At 46.7% G+C, this 22367-nt stretch overlaps 2 protein-coding genes across 4 annotated transcripts in view; one reads left to right on the top strand and one right to left on the bottom strand.

The window, feature by feature from the left end:
* Window positions 1-585: 585 nt before the first annotated feature.
* UPP2 (uridine phosphorylase 2) lies at window positions 586-4395 on the top strand. Its single transcript, XM_015869331.3, has 7 exons — window positions 586-762; window positions 1037-1154; window positions 1454-1612; window positions 2059-2173; window positions 2610-2819; window positions 3259-3405; window positions 3706-4395. The coding sequence occupies exons 1-7, from the start codon at window positions 737-739 to the stop codon at window positions 3876-3878; spliced, it is 948 nt and encodes a 315-aa protein (XP_015724817.2). The 5' UTR covers window positions 586-736; the 3' UTR covers window positions 3879-4395.
* A 1177-nt stretch (window positions 4396-5572) lies between these two features.
* CCDC148 (coiled-coil domain containing 148) overlaps window positions 5573-22367 on the bottom strand; it is a 34879-nt gene continuing 18084 nt past the window's right edge. For 2 of the 3 annotated variants that reach the window (XM_015869296.3, XM_032445701.2), the window contains 7 exons: window positions 22137-22275; window positions 20264-20470; window positions 14226-14366; window positions 10895-11013; window positions 8331-8448; window positions 7100-7240; window positions 5573-5813 (listed from right to left, as the gene is read on the bottom strand). In XM_015869296.3, the coding sequence (XP_015724782.2) occupies window positions 5667-5813; window positions 7100-7240; window positions 8331-8448; window positions 10895-11013; window positions 14226-14366; window positions 20264-20470; window positions 22137-22275 (1012 nt within the window). In that variant the 3' untranslated portion in view covers window positions 5573-5666. The remainder of the gene's footprint in view (window positions 5814-7099; window positions 7241-8330; window positions 8449-10894; window positions 11014-14225; window positions 14367-20263; window positions 20471-22136; window positions 22276-22367) is intronic. The other variant, XR_014947853.1, reaches the window with a different exon arrangement.

Here is a 22367-nt window from a genome sequence, read left to right as displayed (position 1 = left end):
CCCCAACCACCTTTACATGTCAACAAAGCACCTACAAACACTTCTCATCCCGCTCTCCTGGCACCTTCTCCCGATTTCTAAGTCACAGGGACACACGGATCCTGAGCTTGGAGGAAGAGCCGTTTAAACGCTGACCAGCTCCCACAGACCCCTTGCCTTCCAGCACCCTGGCCCACGGGACAGCCCCAAGTAGGTCCCGGAGATCAAAGTTTGCTCTCCTAAAGCCCAGGGTCGCAATCCTACTGTTTGCTTTGCTTCCTCCACTCAGGATCTCGGACTGCACCGTCTCATGGTCCCTACACCCCAACCTGCCCCCGGCTTTTCCTTCCCTAACCGGTCGTTCCTCGTTGGTGACAATAAGCTCCACCAACACCCCACCCCGCGTGGTTCCTGTGCCGCCCGCATTGGGAACTTGGCGCGGTCCCGCCCCGTGTTTCTCCCCGCCCCGCACATGTGCGGGACACGCGGCGGGATCAACGTGCGCTCGGACACGCGGCCGGGGCGGCGGCGTCACACCCGCAACGGCGGCCAATGGCGGCTCCGGCGGCGGAGGAGGAACGGCCCCGAGCGGGGCGGGGGGCGCCGGGTGTTGAGCAACGAGCGGGGCGGGGCGGGGGGGATTTAAGCCGCGCGGAGCCGCGCCGAGCTCTTCCCGGCGTCCCGCGGCCCGAACCGTGCGGGAGCGACCAGCTTCGAGTGCGGGGATCGCTGCGGGCTGAGCCCGGTACGAGCCGCCATGACCGAAACGACGCGTTACTCGGGGTGAGTCCGGGCTGACCCGGCCGGGAGCAGCGCGGGGCTGGATTGAGCCCAACGAGCGGAACCGAGCCCCGCTGTTGGCTTCTCTTTACACCGATTAAAGCCCGTGGTCGTGCAGGGCGGGCCGAACCTCCCGGCCCCGCACAGCTCCGGTTCTCAGCTCGCTCTGCTGGGCGCTGTTCGCTCCGACATCCAGCTCCATCCCCTCCCCCCGGGTCCGCCCTTCCTCCCGCTCCTGCCCCGCGCCGCTCACCCCCCCTCACCCACCTCCCCGCAGCGGAGGGTTCGTCCACATCAAAAACCCGCACCTGGAGGCGATGGATGAGGACGTGCTGTATCACTTGGACCTGGGGACGAAGACGCACGACCTGCCGGCGATGTTCGGGGACGTGAAGGTAACGGCGGGGCCGCAGCCGGGTGTCTGCCGGCCGTGCGCTCGTCCTGCGGCGCTGCCGGCCCGTCCCGCAGCCCCGGCCGTGTGCGCTGATACCGGACAGCAGCCGCTATGGACAGCGGCCGCTCTGCAGCCGGGGCTCGGTCCGCCCCGGGGCAGCCGGGCTGTGCGGGCAGCGCTGCAGTGCCCGGTGCCGCTCCCAGGCGGCACATCCCGCTGCAGGCTGACCCGGTGCCCGCTGACCCGGTGCCCGCTGACCCGATGCCCGCTGTAACCGACACATCTCCGTTTTACACCCAGTTCGTCTGCGTTGGCGGCAGCCCCAACAGGATGAGGGCGTTTGCCCAGTTCATGCACAAGGAGCTGGGGCTGGAGGGCGACGCGGAGGACCTGGCCGACATCTGCGCGGGGACGGACCGCTACGCCATGTACCGCGTGGGACCCGTGCTGTCCATCAGCGTAAGTGCGGCGCTGGGTGCTCCGCTCCGCCCCGTGCTCCGCTCTCAGCTCCTCGCACGAGAATTCAGGTTGGAGCAGACCTCCAAGACGAAGTCCAACCTCCAGCCCGTCCCCGCTGTTCATTCCAGCACAGGCTCTCCCGAGCATCTTGTACTTTCAAAGGCCCAGCCAACAGCAGGCTGGTGCCTACAACAGTGCAGAGAACTGAGATGGGAGGTGTAGGAGAAGGACAAGGGTCACTATGGAGGGCACGAGTTTTGCAGGAGCTCAGCCAGCCCCACACAGTGGTGGTGGGGTCACAGCACAGCACTGAAGGCAGGAGGGGCCGGGAGCCCAGCCTGGGTGAACAGATCCCACTGATAACACCTACCAGCCTCTGCAGTGGGAGGAGGGTGTGATGCTGAGCTCCCTGCAGTCACCCACCCGGCTCTTCCTTCTCTCAACAGCATGGAATGGGCATCCCTTCAGTGTCCATCATGCTGCACGAGCTGATCAAACTGCTGCACCACGCCAAATGCCGGGACGTCACCATTATCCGCATCGGAACTTCTGGAGGCCTAGGTGCGCTTCCAGGTTGTCCTTCCAGGCAAAAGGCTGTTAACAACTTTTTTCCAGCAATGACTCATGTCATTGTGAGCTCCTGCATTCTGGCAGGTCCCCATGTATCAAATAGCGTGATGCTTTTTTCTGGGTTAAAGCCCAGCACAGTCCTGGTGACCAGCTTAGCAGAGCATGTTTAGTTCTGCTGGGGCAGCGCTGCTGCTCACACTGCACGCCTGGTGCCAGGGCATGGTCTGCATCCATCAGCCATTAAAGTGCTGTCACTCAGCACGCTCCTCTCCTTCATCATGTGCTGATCCTGTGCCCTTTACTTACACGTGTGCCACCGCATAAATTTAATTATTCCCTCACATCTGCTTCGCTCACTAAAGGCCCACAGCACAGATACCTGCAGTATTTGTGGCTCTGAAGCTCAGGCTCAGGCTGTGCTTTGCAGGGGTGCAGGCCGGCTCCGTGGTGATCACAGACCGGGCGGTGGACGCCTGCTTCCAGCCGCGCTTCGAGCAGGTGGTGCTGGGCGACGTGGTGGTGCGGGGCACCGACCTGGATGGGGGCCTTGTGGAGGAGCTGCTGGCCTGCAGCAAGGCCATCCCTGACTTCCCCACGCTCGTCGGACACACCATGTGCACCTATGACTTCTATGAAGGTAAGATGTGCTTTGGCTGTCCGAACACATGATGCTGTTCTGTGGGCAGAGCAGAGCTACCTGTGCAGCCAGTCCTATGGGCTGCAGCCATCCCAGCACTGTGTCAGGGTCTGTTCAGAGCAGTCTGTGCCATCAGAACCTGCAGTAAACCGTTTCCTTTCCAAAACGAAGTGCTGATTACAGAGTAGATGAAGTGTAATAAATGAAGAATTAATCGACTGAGAGCTATCTACAAACCTCTGCTTGTGAATGCAGCCATCTGTGTGTTCCTCGAGGCCACGTTTTATTTAAACAGAAATTCATTAGGAGGATTAACAGTGAGGGAACTGCACGAGAGGACTCGGTCGGCTCCAGCCAGAGCACGGGCACTGCAGACAGCCCGGGTCGCTGCACCTGCTGCCTGCGAGGGCAAGCGGGGACGGTTGTGTTTCCTTTCAAGGTCAGGGGAGGTTGGACGGAGCTCTGTGCTCGTTCTCCAATGAAAGGAAGCTGGAGTATTTACAGCGAGCTCACGATGCTGGAGTGAGAAACATTGAGATGGAGTCCACGGCGTTCGCTGCGCTGTGCGGGCTGTGCGGGCTGAGAGGTGAGTGCTAACCCTGACCCTGCGGGGTGTGGGGCTTTGCTACGTTACAAGAGCTGATGTGGGGACCAAAACCACATTTCCGTTAGAAAAAGCACATTAAAACAAGTGTCACGGCTCATTAACAAATCAGGTTTGCTTCAAAAGGCCTGAGTACTTGCCGGGTAGAGCAAGTGGCCTGGGTGCACCTCTCGGCTGGTCCCATCTCAGCCTTGTGCCCGCCCCACACCTTCTGCTGCAGCCCCCGGCACGGCCCAGGCTGGGTTCAGCGCCCAGCACTGCAGCACTCGGCCGTTCTCGCAGCTGCCGTGGTCTGTGTGACGCTCCTGGACCGGCTGCAGGGGGATCAGATCCGCGCGTCGCACGCGGTGCTGCAGGAATATCAGCAGCGGCCGCAGCGCCTGGTGGCTGCCTACATCCGGAGCCGGCTGGGGCTGGGAGCTGCTGCGGGCAACACGCGGCCCGACAGACACTGAGCGCTCTGCCATCCATGGCACCGACCCACAGCACGGCGAGACGAGCTGGAAAGCAGGAAGGGCAGAATGGGGGGGCACGAGCCCCCAGGGCTGTGGAGGCGCCGCTGCCTGCAGGGAGCTGAACTGCAAACACTGCAGTGCTGGGGGATCCCAAACGGCTGCAATGCCGGCAGTGCTGCTCAGGAAATAACAGCGCGCCCCACCGGCTCCTGGGGGTGGAAGGACCGTCCTGCAGGAGCCCCCAGGGGAGCACGCTGCTCCCGGTGCGGCTGAGCCAACAGCACACAGCTCATCTGCCACCAGCCGGGCTGCGAGCGCCGCCCCGTGCTGTAAATGGGCTCGTGGGGGGGGAGCACATGGGGGTTACGCACAATCCCAGCCTAATGACCATTGGAACCGCTCCCAGGTTTGCAGGCTCACTTACAAGGCTGCTTGCAAGTGAATTTGGGCATTTTTAGAACAGCGACGTACAGGATTCAAGAGTTCAGATAAATAAAAGTGCTACGTACCAAAAACACTTGCTGTGGTATCTCCAGTATTTGTAAAAGCACACGGCATTTCAGTCTAAGGACACATACCCGCATTCCCCACGGCCCATCCGTGCGGCACTGGGCTTCACTCCACAGCCTGGTTCCGTGCACACATGGCGCAGTTCAGGCTCTTCAATCACCCCGCTTTTAACTCGGTGATTACATTGGGAAATGTTCACCCTGTTGCACATCCTGACACCCCCCAGGGTTTCAGATCGGTCGGTTAATGGCTTACAGGGCTCAGCACCTCCCTCCTTTCAGAATGCAAAGCACCCAGGGCTCACAGCCGGCACTGCAGCTCCTCGCGTTTCTCTTCTTAAATACTGCCCTCCTTTGGGCAGCAAGGAGTCACTGCTAACACCTGTAAGGCACCACAATGTTATGCTAAGTAAGTTCCTATAGTTAACTAGATCTGCAAATATAGATGTGCAGATCTTTCTGATGCTCATTGTCCTTAGGAACTCTGTGTGAAGCTCCCAGCTGTAACTCGTTTTCATACAGAATATATTCTCCAGCCATCATCTGTGAGGCATGAGAATGCAATCAGTTACAAAACGAAATGACATCAATTTACCTTTCATTCAGAGAATGGTACGCAGTGGTGTCCGCTCCAAAATAAAGATCCCGGATCTGGAATGGAGTTTTTAAAGTATAATTCATCCTGAAAGACTGTCAGCGCAGAATGGCTTCCATGATTGGTTTCCAGTAAACACGACACAGCAAATCGGTTTCTAAACATGGACAAAGGTTAAGTTCCTTCTTACAGTCATCAAGGAATAACAGGAAGATCTTATAATTAAAAGAACCAAATTCTCAGGCAACCTGGCATGAAAGTTATGTGGGATGTCTCCATGTAGCACAACATAATCTAAGCCACTGTGAAGCCTTTGGGTTCTACATTGCCAATTGGAATCCAGAATTCCGACCTTTGCTGTGCATCAAATTGACCAGCAATGTTTGCAGAGGTCTTTCCCATCCCTGGCTCTTCTGCTGGGAAGAAACACGGGGAATCCTGCAGCACGGGGAGCTCTAGAGCAGCCCACCCCCACCAAACCTCCTCAGAGCCTTCACCCAGGCACCAGGCGGGTGCCAAATGTGGTACCAAACACTACAGGAAAGGCGCATCCTTTTCTTAAATGACTGCACACCGTGACAACAGAGCAGTTCCAAGACACAGCAATGGGAAATTTATTGTAAGCTCCACTGTTACGGCCCAGACTACAGCCCTGGAGCTTCTCTGCTCGATACACAACGTGCTCTACATTTTAAACACTGTAGATTCCATATCTCTTCTGGGAAGCTTCGGTGGAGGAATCTTTGGTAAAATCTCTTTTGCATAAAGTGTTTTATGAAGCCCAGCTTCTCGAAGGGCTGCCTCGACACGAAGCCTGGGGTCAGAAATGATCTGTCAAAATAAACCACAGCGACGATGAAACAAAACCATACTTTCCTCATTTACACTGTGAGTAAAGCGTAAAGCTGCACCTAGAGGCCATTTGTGAATGTATGTGCAAATACATACATTCTATATGTTTATAACAAAAGAGTTCAAAAGGTGATTAAAAATGTTTTGGTCACAAAACAGAGCCTTTGGAAGCGAAGAAGCTCAATGATGAATAACTCACTACATGTATTTTAATATCACCCTTTTTAAAGGGTGATAAGTCTCACGTATCAGCCTCACATGCACCTCTTCAGAGCACCCTGAAAGCCAGGCTTTTCCAAACCTCACAACACCCAGTGGATTTGGGTGAATTTTCTTAGCCAAACATAAACCCTTGCATTAGAAATCATTCCCATTCTGGAATCTGGAAATGATACTGACAGAAAGAAAAATGCTATTATGTAGTTCCATGGCATAAAAGCTTTATTTTAGCATTGAATAAGCTGAAATGTAATGATGTCTGATACCATGCTTGTCCGGCACTTCCCTTTTTATGACATTTTAAAGCTTCTCAGTTCCAAATGCACACTCTGACAGATGGAGAGCAGTAAAGGAAACAGAAAATCCCTCCCTTTGTTGTTTAACTTCAGTTGAAATAGAGCTAGCACTCAGCAGAGCGGGCAACCTGAAAACCACTTCACTGCTTACAGCTGACTGGCTTCTCCTTAAGCCCTCACATCCAACATCCCATCTGATTTTCAGTTCAGCAACAGCGAGCAGGTAGCCACCATTCTAACTTTCAGTTTATGAAGAGATGCATAATAAGATTCCAAAATGAAAAGGATACCCCACCATGAAGTTATCTGTGGCACTGGTCCTCCATGCAGTAAGGAGGATTTTAACTTCACTTCAGATACTCAGCACAACACCAGCAGGAGCAGGTGAATAGGAGGCACTTTTTAAAGTGAGCATGCAGAGGCATGAAAGGAGTGAGTTTTGAACTGGAGCAATAGCAAAGCACTCAGCAAGCAGCCAGCACCCAGCGGCCGCAGTGTTGGGAGATGCAGCTCAGGGACAGCATCACAGCCCCTGGGGCACTGTGTCTGTGTGCTGCAGCACTGCAGACTCCTGGGCACGGAGCTGGCTCCACACATTGCTCCTGAGGTTTCTAGTTTTTTTAGTCACATCCATTATACTCCATGTTCTGCCATTAACATTACCATTTCAGCTGTGCAATCATCATCATGTATTGCTCTCACAGTATGACTGCATACAACAAACCACGCAGTACAGTGACAGACTATTACCTGCTCTTCACTGTATGTTTGCAACTGAAACAGAGGCTTTTGAAGAACAAACTCTCCTGTGGTCCCAATGCCCATCCGAGCTTTAGACGCTGCAGTATCAGCCACCATTCTTGCTGGGTCTGGTTTTGCTACAATGGAAACCTGAAGTACATGATATGAAAACAGCCATTACAGTCTGCGTAGGCCTGTGGTGCTATCAGTAACATGTGTCCCTTGAAAATACAATCACTGACACGGTTTAGAACCTGAAGCCAATCTGCATCCATATATAAGTACTGTAGAGCCAAAAAGTTGAGCCTAGAGTCCGTGCATCCCCCCAGGGCACCCTGTGAGTGCACCCAGAGCCCTGAGCACACACACTGCCCCTCTGCAGACCCCTCCCCAGCACAGCTCAAGGCTCTCCAAATGATCCCAGCAGCACAGCCAGGCCCTGCCAGCAACCGCCAAGTGCTGTAACACAGAACAGAGGGGAAGATGCAAGATGTGAATGCAGGAAAACTATCTCAGAACGAACAGTGGAAACCACTTTGATGCAATGAAATTCCTGATGGAGACAATTCAGTTGCCTAGACTTTATATAGCGCCGTGCATGCCTGGTAAGCGCAGGGCTGCCACAGCCTGGAGAACTGCCTGCTACATGGGCAGGCTGCACACAGAGCAACCCGCACACTGTGAATGCCAATGCCAGTACTTACTAAATGAAATAAAGGTGAAAGATGAATGGCATTTCTGTAAAGAGAGAGCTCGTTGCTACCTCACAAATGCTGCAGGGAAATAAGCTTATGTTGAGCTCCAGGCGACCAGAGGACAGCCCCTCCTGAGGAGGTGCACCGCTGCTCTGTGTCATAAGGACAGTGTGTGGCCCTGGTTGCAATGGAGACCTCAGGGGTGGTACAGCAGAAGTGCCAGCATCTGCAGCTCTAGCACAGATCAACACGAGCTCTGATGTTCACAACCCATAACCAGAAGCAGTCAGCAGGCTCAGTTTAGCCACGTCCATATTTCTGGACATCATAGTCCACTTTAACTTCTTAATATTCTTGTTGGTTACAAAGCACATAAGATTTATAGCATGACAGAATTAACATTAACGTCAGACCTAAAGTGCATTTCAGCCTCTTCATTTATTTGCTTGTGGCGTAACATTTTGTTTTAACTTCCTCATAATATGTCAGTATGCGTTTCTGTCTCTACTGCATCTGCAAATACCACACATAAGAAATAGAAGCACCTTTTGTCGGAGCGCTTCCAGGCATTTCTCTTTCTCTTGTGCTGCTCGTGCTTCTCGAAGGGCCTCTTCCTTTCTCTCCAGGATCCGCTTTTCGAGCAGCACTTCTCTAAACTTCACCCTGTAGAACAGCACGCACACAAACAGGAAAACCGGTCAAGTCCCACTTTAAAGTTGTTACTTTCCTATTGAAAACTTGCCTGATGCTCTCATCAGAACTCCTGACAAATGCAAAGAGTTCCTTTCCCTTTACATATTTCTTGTAAGTTGCTTAGCCTTTCAGACTTCATTTCTACAGCCCTAGCTCCTCTCTAGCAAGCCTTAAGCTTTATAGCACCATTACTCACTTTTTTCCATTTTCTTTGCCAAGAAGAAATGTTCTCTGACATCTGTGTATGGCAGCACAACTGTTCCCTGTAACCCTTTCCATTTAAAGAAACCGATCCCTTCCAAGAAGCAAGAAAACTCATGAATTAAAAACCTTCTCCAAAGGAACAAGCAGAGCTCAGCACAAATAATCCTGAGGCTTTACTTGCAGCACTACCTCCACTGCTCAGCAGCCCTGGCTATCTGGCATCCACGCTTACCTGGTGAGACCAGAACGCAGCAGTGAGTCTGGGGTATATGTATATATTTAATAATTATTTCATAAGCCCAATCGCTCAATTTAAAATTAAAAATAGAAAGAATTCAGGCTAAGGGCAGAACATTCTTTGGTATCCAACTGCATCCATTAGGAATACTCTGAGTTTGCCCAGGCTGTCTCTCCCACTTGGAACAGTCAGCCAGCTCACACACATCAAGCCTTCTTTCCCAGGAAAGCCTGACACATCAGATCAGAATCGCTGTGCTACTCGGATCCAACTCTTACAATCAGCTCTGCAGAGGCTTAAAAACACGTTGTGCTCCAGAACAGGCTAAGCACGTGAGGATACAATTAGTTCCTATAGAACTGCAGTCCTTCACCGTGAAACCATTACAGCAGCATGCCTGCTTTCAGTACAACACATGCCTGATGCCATGCTAGTCGCACCACAGCTCCTAGTAACAGAAACACCCCTCTGCCCTTCTTTGATTATTATTTGTGAAGGCTTTGAAGATGAAAAGCACAGAGAATGATTAATCTCCACAAAGAGCAGGCATTTTTCTTTAAACTGTTTTATTTTGTACAGTATGCCAATTCAGGGAAACACAATGCTAAGCACTCGCTGACGTTCGATTCATAATAGCCCGAAGGTATGATTGTTTCCTTCCTGCATTCCTCAGTGAACTGTGCCATTTCCTTATATTTTATCCTGCAGTGTTTATTACCATAAGAAAAGAATGTTCCCCAACTGCATGGCACGCTGTGGTACACAGCTTTAAAGAAAAGCCATTTTCTCCTGTTCAGTCCTGCTGAAAACTCAGTAACTCAAGTCTGTGTGTATTTTCCTCTGCTCGTAACTAAAACCACCACAAGGTGTGTTTGAGGAAAGGTATCGGTGCACTCCCAGCATAAGGACAGCTATACAAACTCAGCTGTCAGCAAGGCACCGTAACAAAGTCAGGAAGCAGCGCTCCACAACAAATGACTACAATACATTTCAGTCTTTAAAGGCCAATTGAACTTTATCCCTATTTTAATTCCAGTTGTAGACTGTTCAGCCTGGCGAGTCATTTCATGTAAAAAAAGAAAACTTCTGATTTGAGAGCAGTTATAACCAAACTGCATACAATGGTTTTTTAATGGCCCTTCTCCTGTCAGCAGGTCATGAGAGAACACATCGTGCACAGAAGACTTGGCATAGGTTGAAACACGAACAGGTTCAGCCCATTCATCAAACAAGTGAACAGCAGCTACCATGAACGCACTGCAGTGTACAATGTTTGTATTTCAGTTTGACCCTTTGAAGCATTCTGGTTTTAACACATACAAAATCATCATCAAGATTTTCTCACTGGCACTGGTTAAAATCCTAAATGCAGTTTGCTTGAGAGGAAGAAACCAAACAGTTCTGCAGAAATACTTGATCCAGTGCAGTGCCGTTTACAGTATCAATAACTGAGAGGTCTTAACGCAAACAAGAGCAGCAGCTTTTACTAGAACTAGGTCTGAATACTCAACACTGAGTCATTATTTGACTGTCTCAAAAGCCATGGCCACACTTTGAGATTCTCTGAGAGAACACTAAGTGTCTCTAAGGCTCGACATGCTCCCCTCTCTGCCTCCAAACAAAACCAAACCTGACTACAGATCAGTGTGGGAAATAGCACAGAAGGTTCCATCCACAACACAGACAGCATGAAGGGAGCTGCCCTTAATGTGTGTGCTCTTCTTTGTTCGCAGCTGTTCATAGCTTACATGGCTCTAATGCTGTGATTGATTTGAAGTAATTTAAACTAAGAAATAAATTGCTTTCAGGATCAGGATACAGCCATGATGCAACCTTCACATATCACGTGGAGAAAGTACCAAACAGGAAGATAAAACAACTGATTTTGTTTTAATTGAAAGGATAGGGAGAACAAAACAAATTCTATTGTAAAAAGCTCCTACTCATGGTATATTCACATACAATACATTTTACCGTTCTCTGTCTTTAATTGCTTGTTTAGCCATTAATTTCCTTAATTCCTCCAAATGCTGTAGCTCTTTTTCTTCCAGTTCTTGCCACTTAAGCTGTTTCTCAGCCAAGTATTTTTTAACCTAGAAATTGAACAAACACAGTGAACAAACTAACAACCATCCAAAAGCCTGATTTTCAAGAAGAGTTTAGACATCTGTAGATAGGAACCTGTGTATGAGCCCAAGTTCAGCAGATGAGGAATGTACTGAGTGTGCTATGTGTCCTTTGATCACGTTCATTATATAAAGCAGTTAAACCTACATAAGGTGATGGGATACAGACATAGCACCCTGTGGGAAGTAAGGTGCTTCTTGACACCGTGGCACTCCAGCCAGCTCTCCTATGGAAACCCCAACACGCTGCTGCCTAAGACCTCCTGTGTTCCTGACCTCACGACTCCTCAGGGCTGTTGGCATGAAGCACAGCTGGCCTGGCCAGCTTCTACCTGTTAGTAACACATAATAGTACCACCACATAGTAATACAAGCCATATTCTACACTCTCTCCAAGATATACTGCTGATATCCCACGTGGTGTTTGTGCTGTCCCAGCACACAGATGTAGCCACACGCTGTGTTTGCAGCTCTTCCTTACAGCCTAAGATGTCCTTTACTCAACTGAAACATACGACTGCTGACCTCTAACAGCTGTTATCCCATCTGCACATAGGCAGAGAACTGTTCCACGCTGACACTATCCACAGGCATGGGAAAGGTGGAGAATATATACAACTATGCATACAACTAAATATACAACTAAAATATTTACTCATGCGATTAACATTGCTGGCAGTCAGGTCAACACAGCCCACAGAGCCTCCTCCTCCCTTTCAGAGCCACTTGCTGCCATAAACACCATGTGAGAAAAGACAACTCCACAGAACAAGCTTCAACAAAAAGAAAAGTAGCAGCCAAAGAAACAAACAAAGAAACAAACTGCCATTAGATCCAGACTCCCCTTCCTCTGTACCTCTCACTGCAGTGCTGGCGGTGGATCCACAAGAGCTCACCAGCACACACTCCAGCTGAGCCCACTTACATATTATCCATCAAATTAAATAGAATAAGGATAAATAAAACAAAAACAAGGATCAATTGCCTGGTCAGACCTCAGAGCAGGCCTTGGTTTGAGCAGGAGCTTAAACTGAAGAGCTCTTGATGTCCCTTCTAATCTGATTTTATTTTTTCTTAAGAGAAGTGAGAGCATTCTGTGTATGATGAAGGAAAGAGAAACATCTCATTAATGTGACTTTTGGACAGTTAGTTGCAATTTTTACAACTGTATGATTTAGGACAGCTTGGCAGGAGGACTGTACTCTGCTGAGCATGCACTTATTATCTTTAAGATAAATGGCAGGGAAGGAAGAAGATCAGGTGAGCAGTGTAAGCAGAAACTTCTTTGGCTAGACGAGGATCTGGGTACGTGCAAAATGCAAAGTTGTGACCAAGAACAGTGAACTCACAAATCAAAGAAAACCAATTCGAAATTAGGTAGTTTTTCAAGTGTTGGCTCTGGGGACTTACAGCAATGAGAACGAACGAGTGGACCGGAGCCCATCCGGAGATGAGGCTTCAGCAGCTCCAGTTTCTTTTCTCCAGGTACCGCTTTGATTCAGGTGCTTCTTTGCAGAACTGTCACTACAGCCAAACGCAGCAGTTATGCACAACTACCACCAGGAGCCCTTAGCAGGGGCTGCTGCTTTTGCCCTGTTTGTCGTGGCATAAAGAGGCGTCTCTTCAAACAAGCCACAGAAAAAATACTGGAGTGCTATAAAAGTCGATAGGGAAAATCCAAGTGATGAAGGATTTTATTTCCATTCTTCTGCTCAGGCAGTTGTTTCCACCAGCCTGCAAGTCATTTATTTTGGTCGGCTATCATTTCCTTTCTGCTTTTAGTAAGTGTTGTAAAGTAAATTGCTTTAGTAATAACTTAAGCAAATTGCTGTAAAAATAGATAGCTTCAGTTTTTTCTGCAAGGACTATCACTGCAAGAGACACAGCTTCTGAAATGAGTTTCCATCAGTTTCTAGGGAGTCTAATTGCCCATGTTTTAGTCCTGTCAATAAACATTTGCTCCCACTAAGGCATGTTACACAGAAACTAGGCAGGTAAATAAAGACAAGAAGGCAAAGTCTACAGAGAAAACACGATAACTTGCATGAAGATTTCATTTTCCTCCCTATTTGCCCAAGCTTTCTGCAGTGAGATGTATACTGACGCCACTAGAGCCTCCAACACACACCCTGAGAGCACTCTGCTTGGAACAGTTCAGCCCTTTCTTAACTCTTCTTCTAACTGGCATGTTCACAGAATCATAGAATCACAAGGTTGGAGAGCACCTACAAGATCATCTAGTCCAACCATCCTCCCATTACTGTGTTATAACAACACAGCTCTTAGTGCCTCTTCTCACAAACATGTTAGCATGAGAAGTCCCATTAGATTAAAGGAGTTCATTTACTCATCAGCACCTGTAAGACCAGGCAATAACAACCTATGATATTCTCCTACTGACTTGTTCCATAACTAATTTTGCAGTCTTAGCAAATATTCCAGAGGTAAATTGAATTTCAGTGCAAAAATAGTCAGAAAAATGCTCACTATTTTAATTCTAAAACCTGAATTTGTATCCTATCCTTAAAATACAAAGGTCAACAGAAACACAAGTGTGACAGTTTGATTTTACAAATGCACCGTATCCACTGTAGTGGATTTCTGATTTCTATTAAGTAGAAGTTCAGATTTATGAACCAAAGTCGTTTCCAAGAGATCACCAGACAAGTGCTTAGAATAATCTAACAAAGACCTCGGATATCCTGAGCTGGTTAATAGTATTGTTGTGCTCCAGGTTCACTTTTAAGGTCCTTGTGCTGCAAAGTGCAGAGCGCTGTCTTGCAGACAACATACTGTAAAGCCCATTTGCTGCATTGCAGCATACTTAACTGCAGCACTGGAAGCTTTCATAGACTTTGCCACGCTACTGAGAAGCACAGATCTGTAAGAGCCCCGAGCCCCCTGGTGCCTCTGCACTGAGGTTGGGTGACATCCAGACAGTCACACTGTTTTTCTGAGTACCTTTTTTAGGAACCAAGTAACACAGATGCACAAGTAGAGGCAGGTTTAAGGCTAAAACGGATTGAGCCAGGACTTCACAGGCTGCTAATCTCTACACTAGCACTAAATCTGTTACAAGAATACAGAGCAGTGAGATCAGTTGAAGCTTTTAAGGACAGTTGTACATCAGTGAATGAAAAAAAAAAAACAAAAAAAAACAACTTAGAAGTTTCTCATACTTTTTCTTTCTCCTGAGCTCTGTGAATCATTTCCTGCTCTTTCTGCAGCCTTTCTTTCTCATCTTCCTTTTCTTTTCTTCTAGCAGCTACAGCAGCTTCCAGCTCAGCCGCCGCCTCCTGTTGTGCTCTCCACTGTAGGACCTGAGAGGAAGGGTTGAAAAGGCTGTTTAAACAGCTGTGCAGGAGAATTTGTGCAGTGCTGTGATCCTGCAAAACTGACACCGGTAAGGAAACCCGTGTGATCCATTTTTAAACTAGAATTTGTACTCTGTCAGCAATACTTAATTGTTCAGTTGGCATTGTCTTCCTGCATATTAATATATCATTCACAACCAACTTGTGTAGCATGCAGTAAGAACATGTACAAAAACATCAAGTAAAATTGCCAAAAGAACCTCAGTAACATCAGATCTTAAGCCCCTCTCCATCACCTGGACTTTCCATCGCAGTTAAGTTCCTTAATGACCCCACCATTTCCTTTATAAAGGGGATCTACACTGTGGGCACTGTGGCATTCAGGGCCACCTGCTCCTGGCAGACACTGACAGTGCTCAGGAGAGGGAATGGAGAGCTGTTATTCCTCAGAAGCAAAGTGCAGCTGGTTGCATTGCAGCCATTCTCCAAAGCACAGACACAGTCAGGATTAAGCTGCTGTAGCCTGAGAAATAACAAATGATCATCTGAGCCTCTGTAATTAACTATCGCCACCCCAACTCCACAGAAGTGCCCTACTTGCTCCTGGCAGTACGAGTCAAACAGGGAAAGGGAAAACAAAAGCAGCAAATCAGAAGAGATGGAAGTGAGGATTCGGCACAGGCATTAATGTTGTGGGTGTAAAGTGGATGTGCAAAAAGGAAGAGAGCTGGGCAGCGAGCTAACAAAGCAGCCTCAGGACCAGAGAAGAGCAAATGCACAATGATCCCCCTGTGAGTAGAGCAGCACATGGTGCCAGCCCAGGGGCTGTGGGACACGATGCTCCTGCATGGCCTGAGCCAGCCCTGGAGCCACGTGCCTGCTCAGCAGGCCCAGCTGGTGGCCCTGGCTGCCCGTGCTGTGGCAGGCTGCCCGGCTGGGATGGATCCTGCCCCGCACACCAAACCCACCATGAGGCACCACCGACACTGTGCTGCTGAACCACAAGTGTCAACAGGCACTGACTGCTTCCCATACTCTCCAATGTGCTGCTCCCAACCAGGAGTCCCTATTTCCCTCAGTGCTGTCAGGAGCAGCTCTACGCTCATCTCCCAAAGTTAAGAATTGCAGTGCAGGTGAGTGAGTCTTATACTTTTAGATGCAGAGGACCAAGCTGTGCCAGCAAACACTAAAGGGAATTAGAGAGTGTGGTAACATAATGGCAGTCAGCACAGACAGCTGTCCTTGTTTATTCTGGCTGATCAATGCCTTTCTTTAAGGCAAAAGAAGAGTCACATTCTTTAAAAAGTGATTTGCTACTGCAACAAAAAAGGAAAAACTGGCGAGAGCAGAAAGTGACTGTTTGCAAAGTATTTATGAGCTGTGATTCAGTAGGTTGGCACTATGTCATGTCTGCCCCAAATGAACGGCTGGAGTCATTTAGGATAAAATGTTCTCGACTAAACTAAGCTAAATTAAAATGCTCTATTATGTAAGAGTTTCCAAAAATTAGGCATTGAACAACCGAGTCTAATATCAAAATGGTTCAGTTTTCAAAATACATTGGAGCAATAACACTATCTTTCTGCTAGTTGCAGTCTCACAGGCTCACCTTACGCTGCGGTCACAATGCCTGTAAAGGGGAACTGCTCAGGAAGCACCACCCGAGGAAGAAGGCACAGGCCAGATTTCAAATCAGATTCCTGTTGGCATTGTCACAGCTTGCAAAATAAGGAGCTAAACTACCTGAACTCATGACAAAAAAGGATCTGGTGCACTGCCTCTTGTAGAAATCAAACCTTTACCTGTATTTGATGCTTCCTGTGCTGCACCAGGTGTGGTGAGCAGGACACGGAGCTGACTGTGCTTCTCTGCTGTGATCTCCCCTGCAGTGCTCTGGGACCCCCAGCACAAGGACACAGACCTGCTGGAGTGGGTCCAGAGGAAGCCCTGGGGATGCTCAGGGGGCTGGGGCAGCTCTGCACAGGGACAGGCTGAGGGAGCTGGGGTTGTTTATCCTGCAGAAGAGAATGCTCCAGGGAGACCTCATAGGGGCCTTTCAGTACCTAAGGGAATTTGCCTACAGGGAAGACAGAGAGGGACTCCTCATCATGGAGTGCATTGACAGGACAAGAGATAATGGCTTTAAACTAAAAAAGGTAGATTCATGTTAGTTACTAGGAAGAAATTCCTTATGCAGAGGGTGGTGAGGCTGTAGCACTGCCCTGAGCTGAGGTGACCAAGGCCATATGGATGGGCCATGGGCAGCCCGAGTTGGGGAGATGTCCTGCCTATATCAGGGCTTTAGAATTGGATGGGCTTTAAGGTCCCTTCCACACCCATCGTTGTACAATTCTGTGATTGACTTTGCAAGCTACACTTCACTATGTATTTGTACAGCACGTAGCTCTGTGGGAGCCCAATCCTACTGGAGAGCCTCTGGGTCCTGCTGCAAAATCAACAACAACAAAGGGCAGGCAGAGAAATGGAACCTCATACATTTTAATACTGGCATACATTTTAATACTTTGATGTTTAGAAGTGACCACAGGACACTCCGCTTCCAGGCTTTTCAAGAAAAACCACTGCATTCATTGGGATTTTCCTCCAGAGGAGGATACATCTTCAGATACAGGTCTGGAGAAGAAAAACAACCCTTAGCAGTATTTCTGACGATCCACTAAGGCAATAATCTGGGACCATAGAATGCACCAAAAAATTAATATGTACTTGATTGCATTCTTTCTTTCTTTCTCATGAGTGCAAAAACTTAATGGGCGATCTTACTGTGTCAGCAGTAAATGCTTTGTTTAATAAATTAAAAAAAGAACAGTGGTTAAACTAATATTAAAAATTGCACTGAAAATTGGATCCCCTATTGTCTGTTTAACAAAGAAACTTGCATCTTAGCAGCACAAGTACTGCCAGCATGGAGTTTGGAAAGCTTTTAATTACAACTGGCATTTCAAGTATGTTTCACATGTCCGTGTGCTATTATGGGAGCTCTTGCCAAGTGAATTATTAAACTGCTGTACTGAACAGAATGCATACACATCTACTTTCAGTTCATTATTACAACGTTCTATATTGCAATAATGTAAAGTACACTGCAAACTACTTGAAGTCTGAATAGTAATAATGTATTTACCATGCACTTAATATTATAGATATATCTCTTTTATTGACAGAAACATTTCTGGGGAGATTTCCCTTAGGAATTCCTATTAAGTTAACTAAGCTAATGTTACATCATACACAGCCTTTCCTATTAAGAATCACTGGCTTCCATGAGAAGCAGATATTGAAGTTTCCTAGGGTGATAACAACAAACTTGGCCCCAAGATCCTTCAAGCAGCTGATCTGCTTAGTTAGACAAACAGGAACAGAGAATGACAACTCATGTTCAGAGGGCTCAGATGGAGCAGCTCACACAACAAGTAAAATTAGCCTTTGTAAAACAGGCCACTACAAACCAAAAAGTCAGAGAGTGGCTGTGATGAGAAGTGTCACAGAATGACCACACACAGCTCCAGAGCAGAATTCTGACAGGCGACATGACACTACATGGACAAAACAAGCAGCTAGAATTCAAATTCTAAGCAAGGATTTCCAATAATCTTCACAGGTGTGACAAGGTCAGTACTTTAAGTCACAACAAAAAAGGGGAAAAAAGGGAAAATTTTCTATTTCCATACCCTGAGAGTTCATTCTTTCAACCTTATAAATCACCCAAGCTAGAAACACTAAGTCAGTTAATGACAAAAAAGATGAAAACAATCCTACACCTGGTTTTCAGCTCTACTGTCCTTCCTTTGCAGACACAGATTTATTTTTAATCTCATCTTACCGATCCTCTTCAGGAGGATCCATCCTGATTCTGTGATTCAGGATGGATTTTCACCTATGTATACTTAACTCCCAGAGTTACTTCTTAGTTACCAGCAGCCCTTTTCTGTGGTACACCTTCCTTCTCTGCACACTTCAGAAGTGTACAAAGAAAAGCCAGCTGAAGGAACTACCAGTAGGTAACGTGTTAACTTTCAAATACATATACCCCTCAAATCCAGACAACACACACGGATACATTCAGAATGATTTCCCTCAGAAAAGCTTGCCCAGTTTCTCATTCCGTCCTGCAGCCCCTTCAGCTGCAGGTCACAGTGATGTCCTCCTTTAGCGGAAACGCTGCACCTTTTTCATTCCTTTCTTCTGGGAAAGTGGTGAATTGTTTTTGATCAGACTTTCACCTTCTTTTATTTTTTAAAACAAAGTCACCTTTGAAAGCAACTTTTGAGAAGTGTAGCACTAATAGGCTTAAGTTTCAAACGGTTCCAGGTTACAGAAACAAGAGGTCAGAACCAAATGACTCAGAGGCAATGTTCAGTGCATCAATGAGAATCTTCAGCTATGTGTAGGTAACATAACACTTTGTTACTTTTTGAGCACGATAAAGAAGACTGGCTTGTAAAATGCATAATTCTGGAATAAATGCCCTTCCAGTCCTATAAGCACAGGTGGGAGAAACACAGCAATTCCAGAAAGGAAGGCCTGGGGTTGACAGCAGCGCTGCTGCAGCAGCAGGGAGTGCCCCTGACAGAACTGGGCACAGGAAGCCCATCCTGCTGCTGGGGTCAGCAACTCCTCACTCTGTCAGGCCAGGCAGTTTGTAGCCCTAAAGTGTTTGGATTCAAATCTTCCTATGGCAGAAGGATCCAGGAACAGGGAGGGCAGCCCTCTGCAATGTTACAAGTGAAAAATTAGCCTCAATATCCCAATCGCAGCTCCAGTTTACTGTGGTTTTTTGTGGTTTATTATTTCATGAAAAGGTTCAAGACAATGTTGGTGAAGTAAGAATCATATGCCATGTGTGCTTCCAAATGTTAGTTTATGTGCAAGTGGAAGATCACAGAGAGCAGCTTAAACAAATGCCTCTCATTCTCAGAAATGTGATTCTCCTTAGAAATGCCTTCAGCATCAACACTGTAATACCTTCCTCTCCTCTCCAGGCTCCTTCTATTGCATTTTTTTTCTCTTAGAAAAGCAAGCTTTGTTTGCTTGTTTTAAGTCTTTTTCACCTCTCCACACAGCAAATCACCTTTCAGAATGTTATGAAAACTGTTTCACAACGCAGGCAAAAGTGATAGGACCGATTTTTAGGAATACTTTCTACAACCTGAAAAGTAATCAGAGGGGAGGGCAGATACCTGTTGTTTCTCTGAAAAGAAATCAGTATTCATTTAAAAGACTGGTGATAGCCATGCTTCACTACCACTTCAGAAGATTTTAGTGTTAAAAGCAATTATGACATTGTTCCTCAAAGTGCATGAGGCTTAACTAACACACGAATATTTTGTGGTTTGCCAGGGTTGTTTGCAGCCTCTCATATTCTGAACAGCAGAACAGATCTTGTTCTTCCAGTTCAGGAACACTAGTTAGTTCATCAGACTCTGAGACGGTGCTAAAAATCCACCAAAACAAATGCAATTGCTGTTTATGCAGAGATTATACCTGCAGCACAGAACACATAGTAAGGCCTACACTGAGCTAGGTGATCAAATTCTTAATCAAGAAATGACAAACTGATTTCAAGAGCTGGTAGAAGGAATATGACATTAACGAGGATCCCTGTGAGCAATGAAATGGAGAATCTTCAAAACCATTTTCAGGTCAAGGTTCACAAACACACTGATCTGTACTGACAGACTGCAGTTCACCCTTCTCTCTGTTTTGGTTTGTTGTTTGTCTTTTTCAATTGTCCAAAGTGATTCAATAACAGTGGTGAAAACAGGATTGCTCGTTTTCCTCCATCTAAAATCTGTAACTTTTAGAACAGTTTTTGCTTATGTTCATTTTGAATTTGGCAGTAAAACCAAGTTTGCATGAGGTACATTTAGAACAGACCCTACCTTGTCTTTCAGCTCAGCACAGATCTCCTGTTGCTTTCGTCTGTTGCTGGTTGATGCTGCTTCTGCCTCCTGAGCAGCAGAGGCTTCAGCAACAGCCATCACCGCCTTCAGGAAAAACGCTTTCCTTGCTTGAGTCCAATTAAATATCAAGACTCTGTGCTGATTCTTAAAGAAATTGTAACGACCCCAAGCTTTCTCATGAGTAACCTAACAAAAAAAACAAAAAAACAATGCATTTCAGATGGGCTTGAAAACTAAAATCAATCAAATATTTTGCAAATCTTGAATATCATTGGTATAATTATTGTATCGCCAATATCCCCACGGAATCCACAATTCAGGGCCTGAAAGCATTCAGCCTGATGCTAGGTCTGCAGCAGTCTTCCAATACCAGCAGGCCATCCTATCACTCCCATCCTTCCCCTGTTTTCTGTCTCCATCACACAGCACTTCAGTATTCTGATATCCCACTGCTCTTTTCTGAACAGTGCTTTTGGAATACAAATAAACAAAATTCTTTCTTGTCATAGAATACATAATGCATGTTAGGTCCTTTCAATACACCATCAAAAATACCTAGAGCTAAGATGAGGCACTTCCTGGCAAATTATGATCTCCTGTAGAGAAACAGAACACCACGTTAAGCAGTTGTATCGATGTAGTAGAGGCAAAAATTAGCTTCACTTTTTCTTGCCTAATAGGACATTTGCAAACAGATTCTTGGCTAGCCAAGCAGCATACTGCCACTAATAATACACAGTTTTTCATCTTGAATACTCCTTCTTTGATCTTAATCAGTGAGGTTCCTTCCAGAGGACATTCAAGCCTCATGCCATTGACAGAAGCAGTAATAGGTGGGACTGCATGAACTGAGGCATTAGAAACTTGGACCTGTCTTACATCCCCAAGAAATAAGAATGACGGGGTTGGATGTTCTAGAGATGGCCTTCTGCTCACAAACTTCCAGAGGCCAGTCCTTCATGCTTGCTTCCAGGCTTTTGGCAGAAGACAAAGGGATGCTGACTCAGCTGGTGCCTAGCTCACAGGTTTCCCGTTGGCTCGCCCGTCCCCCCAAAGAATTAGAGAAGCCCATTAATAATGGCTATGATGAAAAATACACAAACATTATAAATCATTATTTAGCCCAGCTCTCACATGCAAAAGTTCTAAGACCGCAAGAACTTTACTGTTGGTGAAAGTATGCCATGTCTGTATCACTTCATTGGCACTACTTTGTAGTAGGCATTCCTCAAATACAAGAAAGTAGGTGGTCTAAAAATATATGCAGAGATAAAAAAAGACTCCAACTTTCCCTACGACATCCTGAAGTATTTTGGCCTTGAACTGGGTTTCTCTATTACCCGCTATGTGCTTATTCACTGTGGAGTGTAAAAGGAGTCAGCAATCAATTTGAAACACATTACGAATATAAAAATAGCCTCTCCCTGAGAGCAGATATCTTTTCACTCTTCCTGCTATATATGTGCCACAAGACAATTAAAATAACTATTCCTAGACAGAGTGACAATGCTATACATCCTCATAAAAAAATAAAAATAACAAGAGAAACTAAATAGTGTGACATAGCTATAAAATGGTACAGCAAAGCAATGCTAGCAAACTGATTTCATGAGTTTGGCAGTAAGAGTTTGTGGAAGTATAAAATCCCCATGGTGCAAATTTTGAAAACATGATCAAGAAGTGAACAGCTTTCAAGCTCATGGATTTTAAAGACAGGGACATCTCATCTTCACTGTGCAGAATAAAGTCAATAATTAAGAAGTTATGAAATAAAAGCCTTCGCTCAATGTTTTTAATACAAATGCTCACTGGAAGCTTTCTGTAACAACGTACATATTTGCTCTATACAAACCAGCTCGTGCCTAGACTTGTGAGGAAGACATCTCTGCAACATATCAAGATACAAAGTCCTTCTTTGCTGAAGATCACCTGGATACTGATCGACAACAGTCTGAAAAATCCACTGATCTTCTTCATTCCAGTCCATGTCCCTAAAGAAATTCAAAACAATTGGTCCCAATTTAAGATTTTAAAATTTAATTTAATTTAAGATTTTAAAAGAAGTCTGGTTCTAGGATGATTT

This window comes from Coturnix japonica, chromosome 7 (assembly GCF_054131305.1).
Source record: "Coturnix japonica strain WE chromosome 7, WE-NBRP24, whole genome shotgun sequence".
In the NCBI taxonomy this organism is placed as follows: Eukaryota; Metazoa; Chordata; class Aves; order Galliformes; family Phasianidae; genus Coturnix; species Coturnix japonica.
This window is presented reverse-complemented; position numbering and strand designations above follow the sequence as displayed.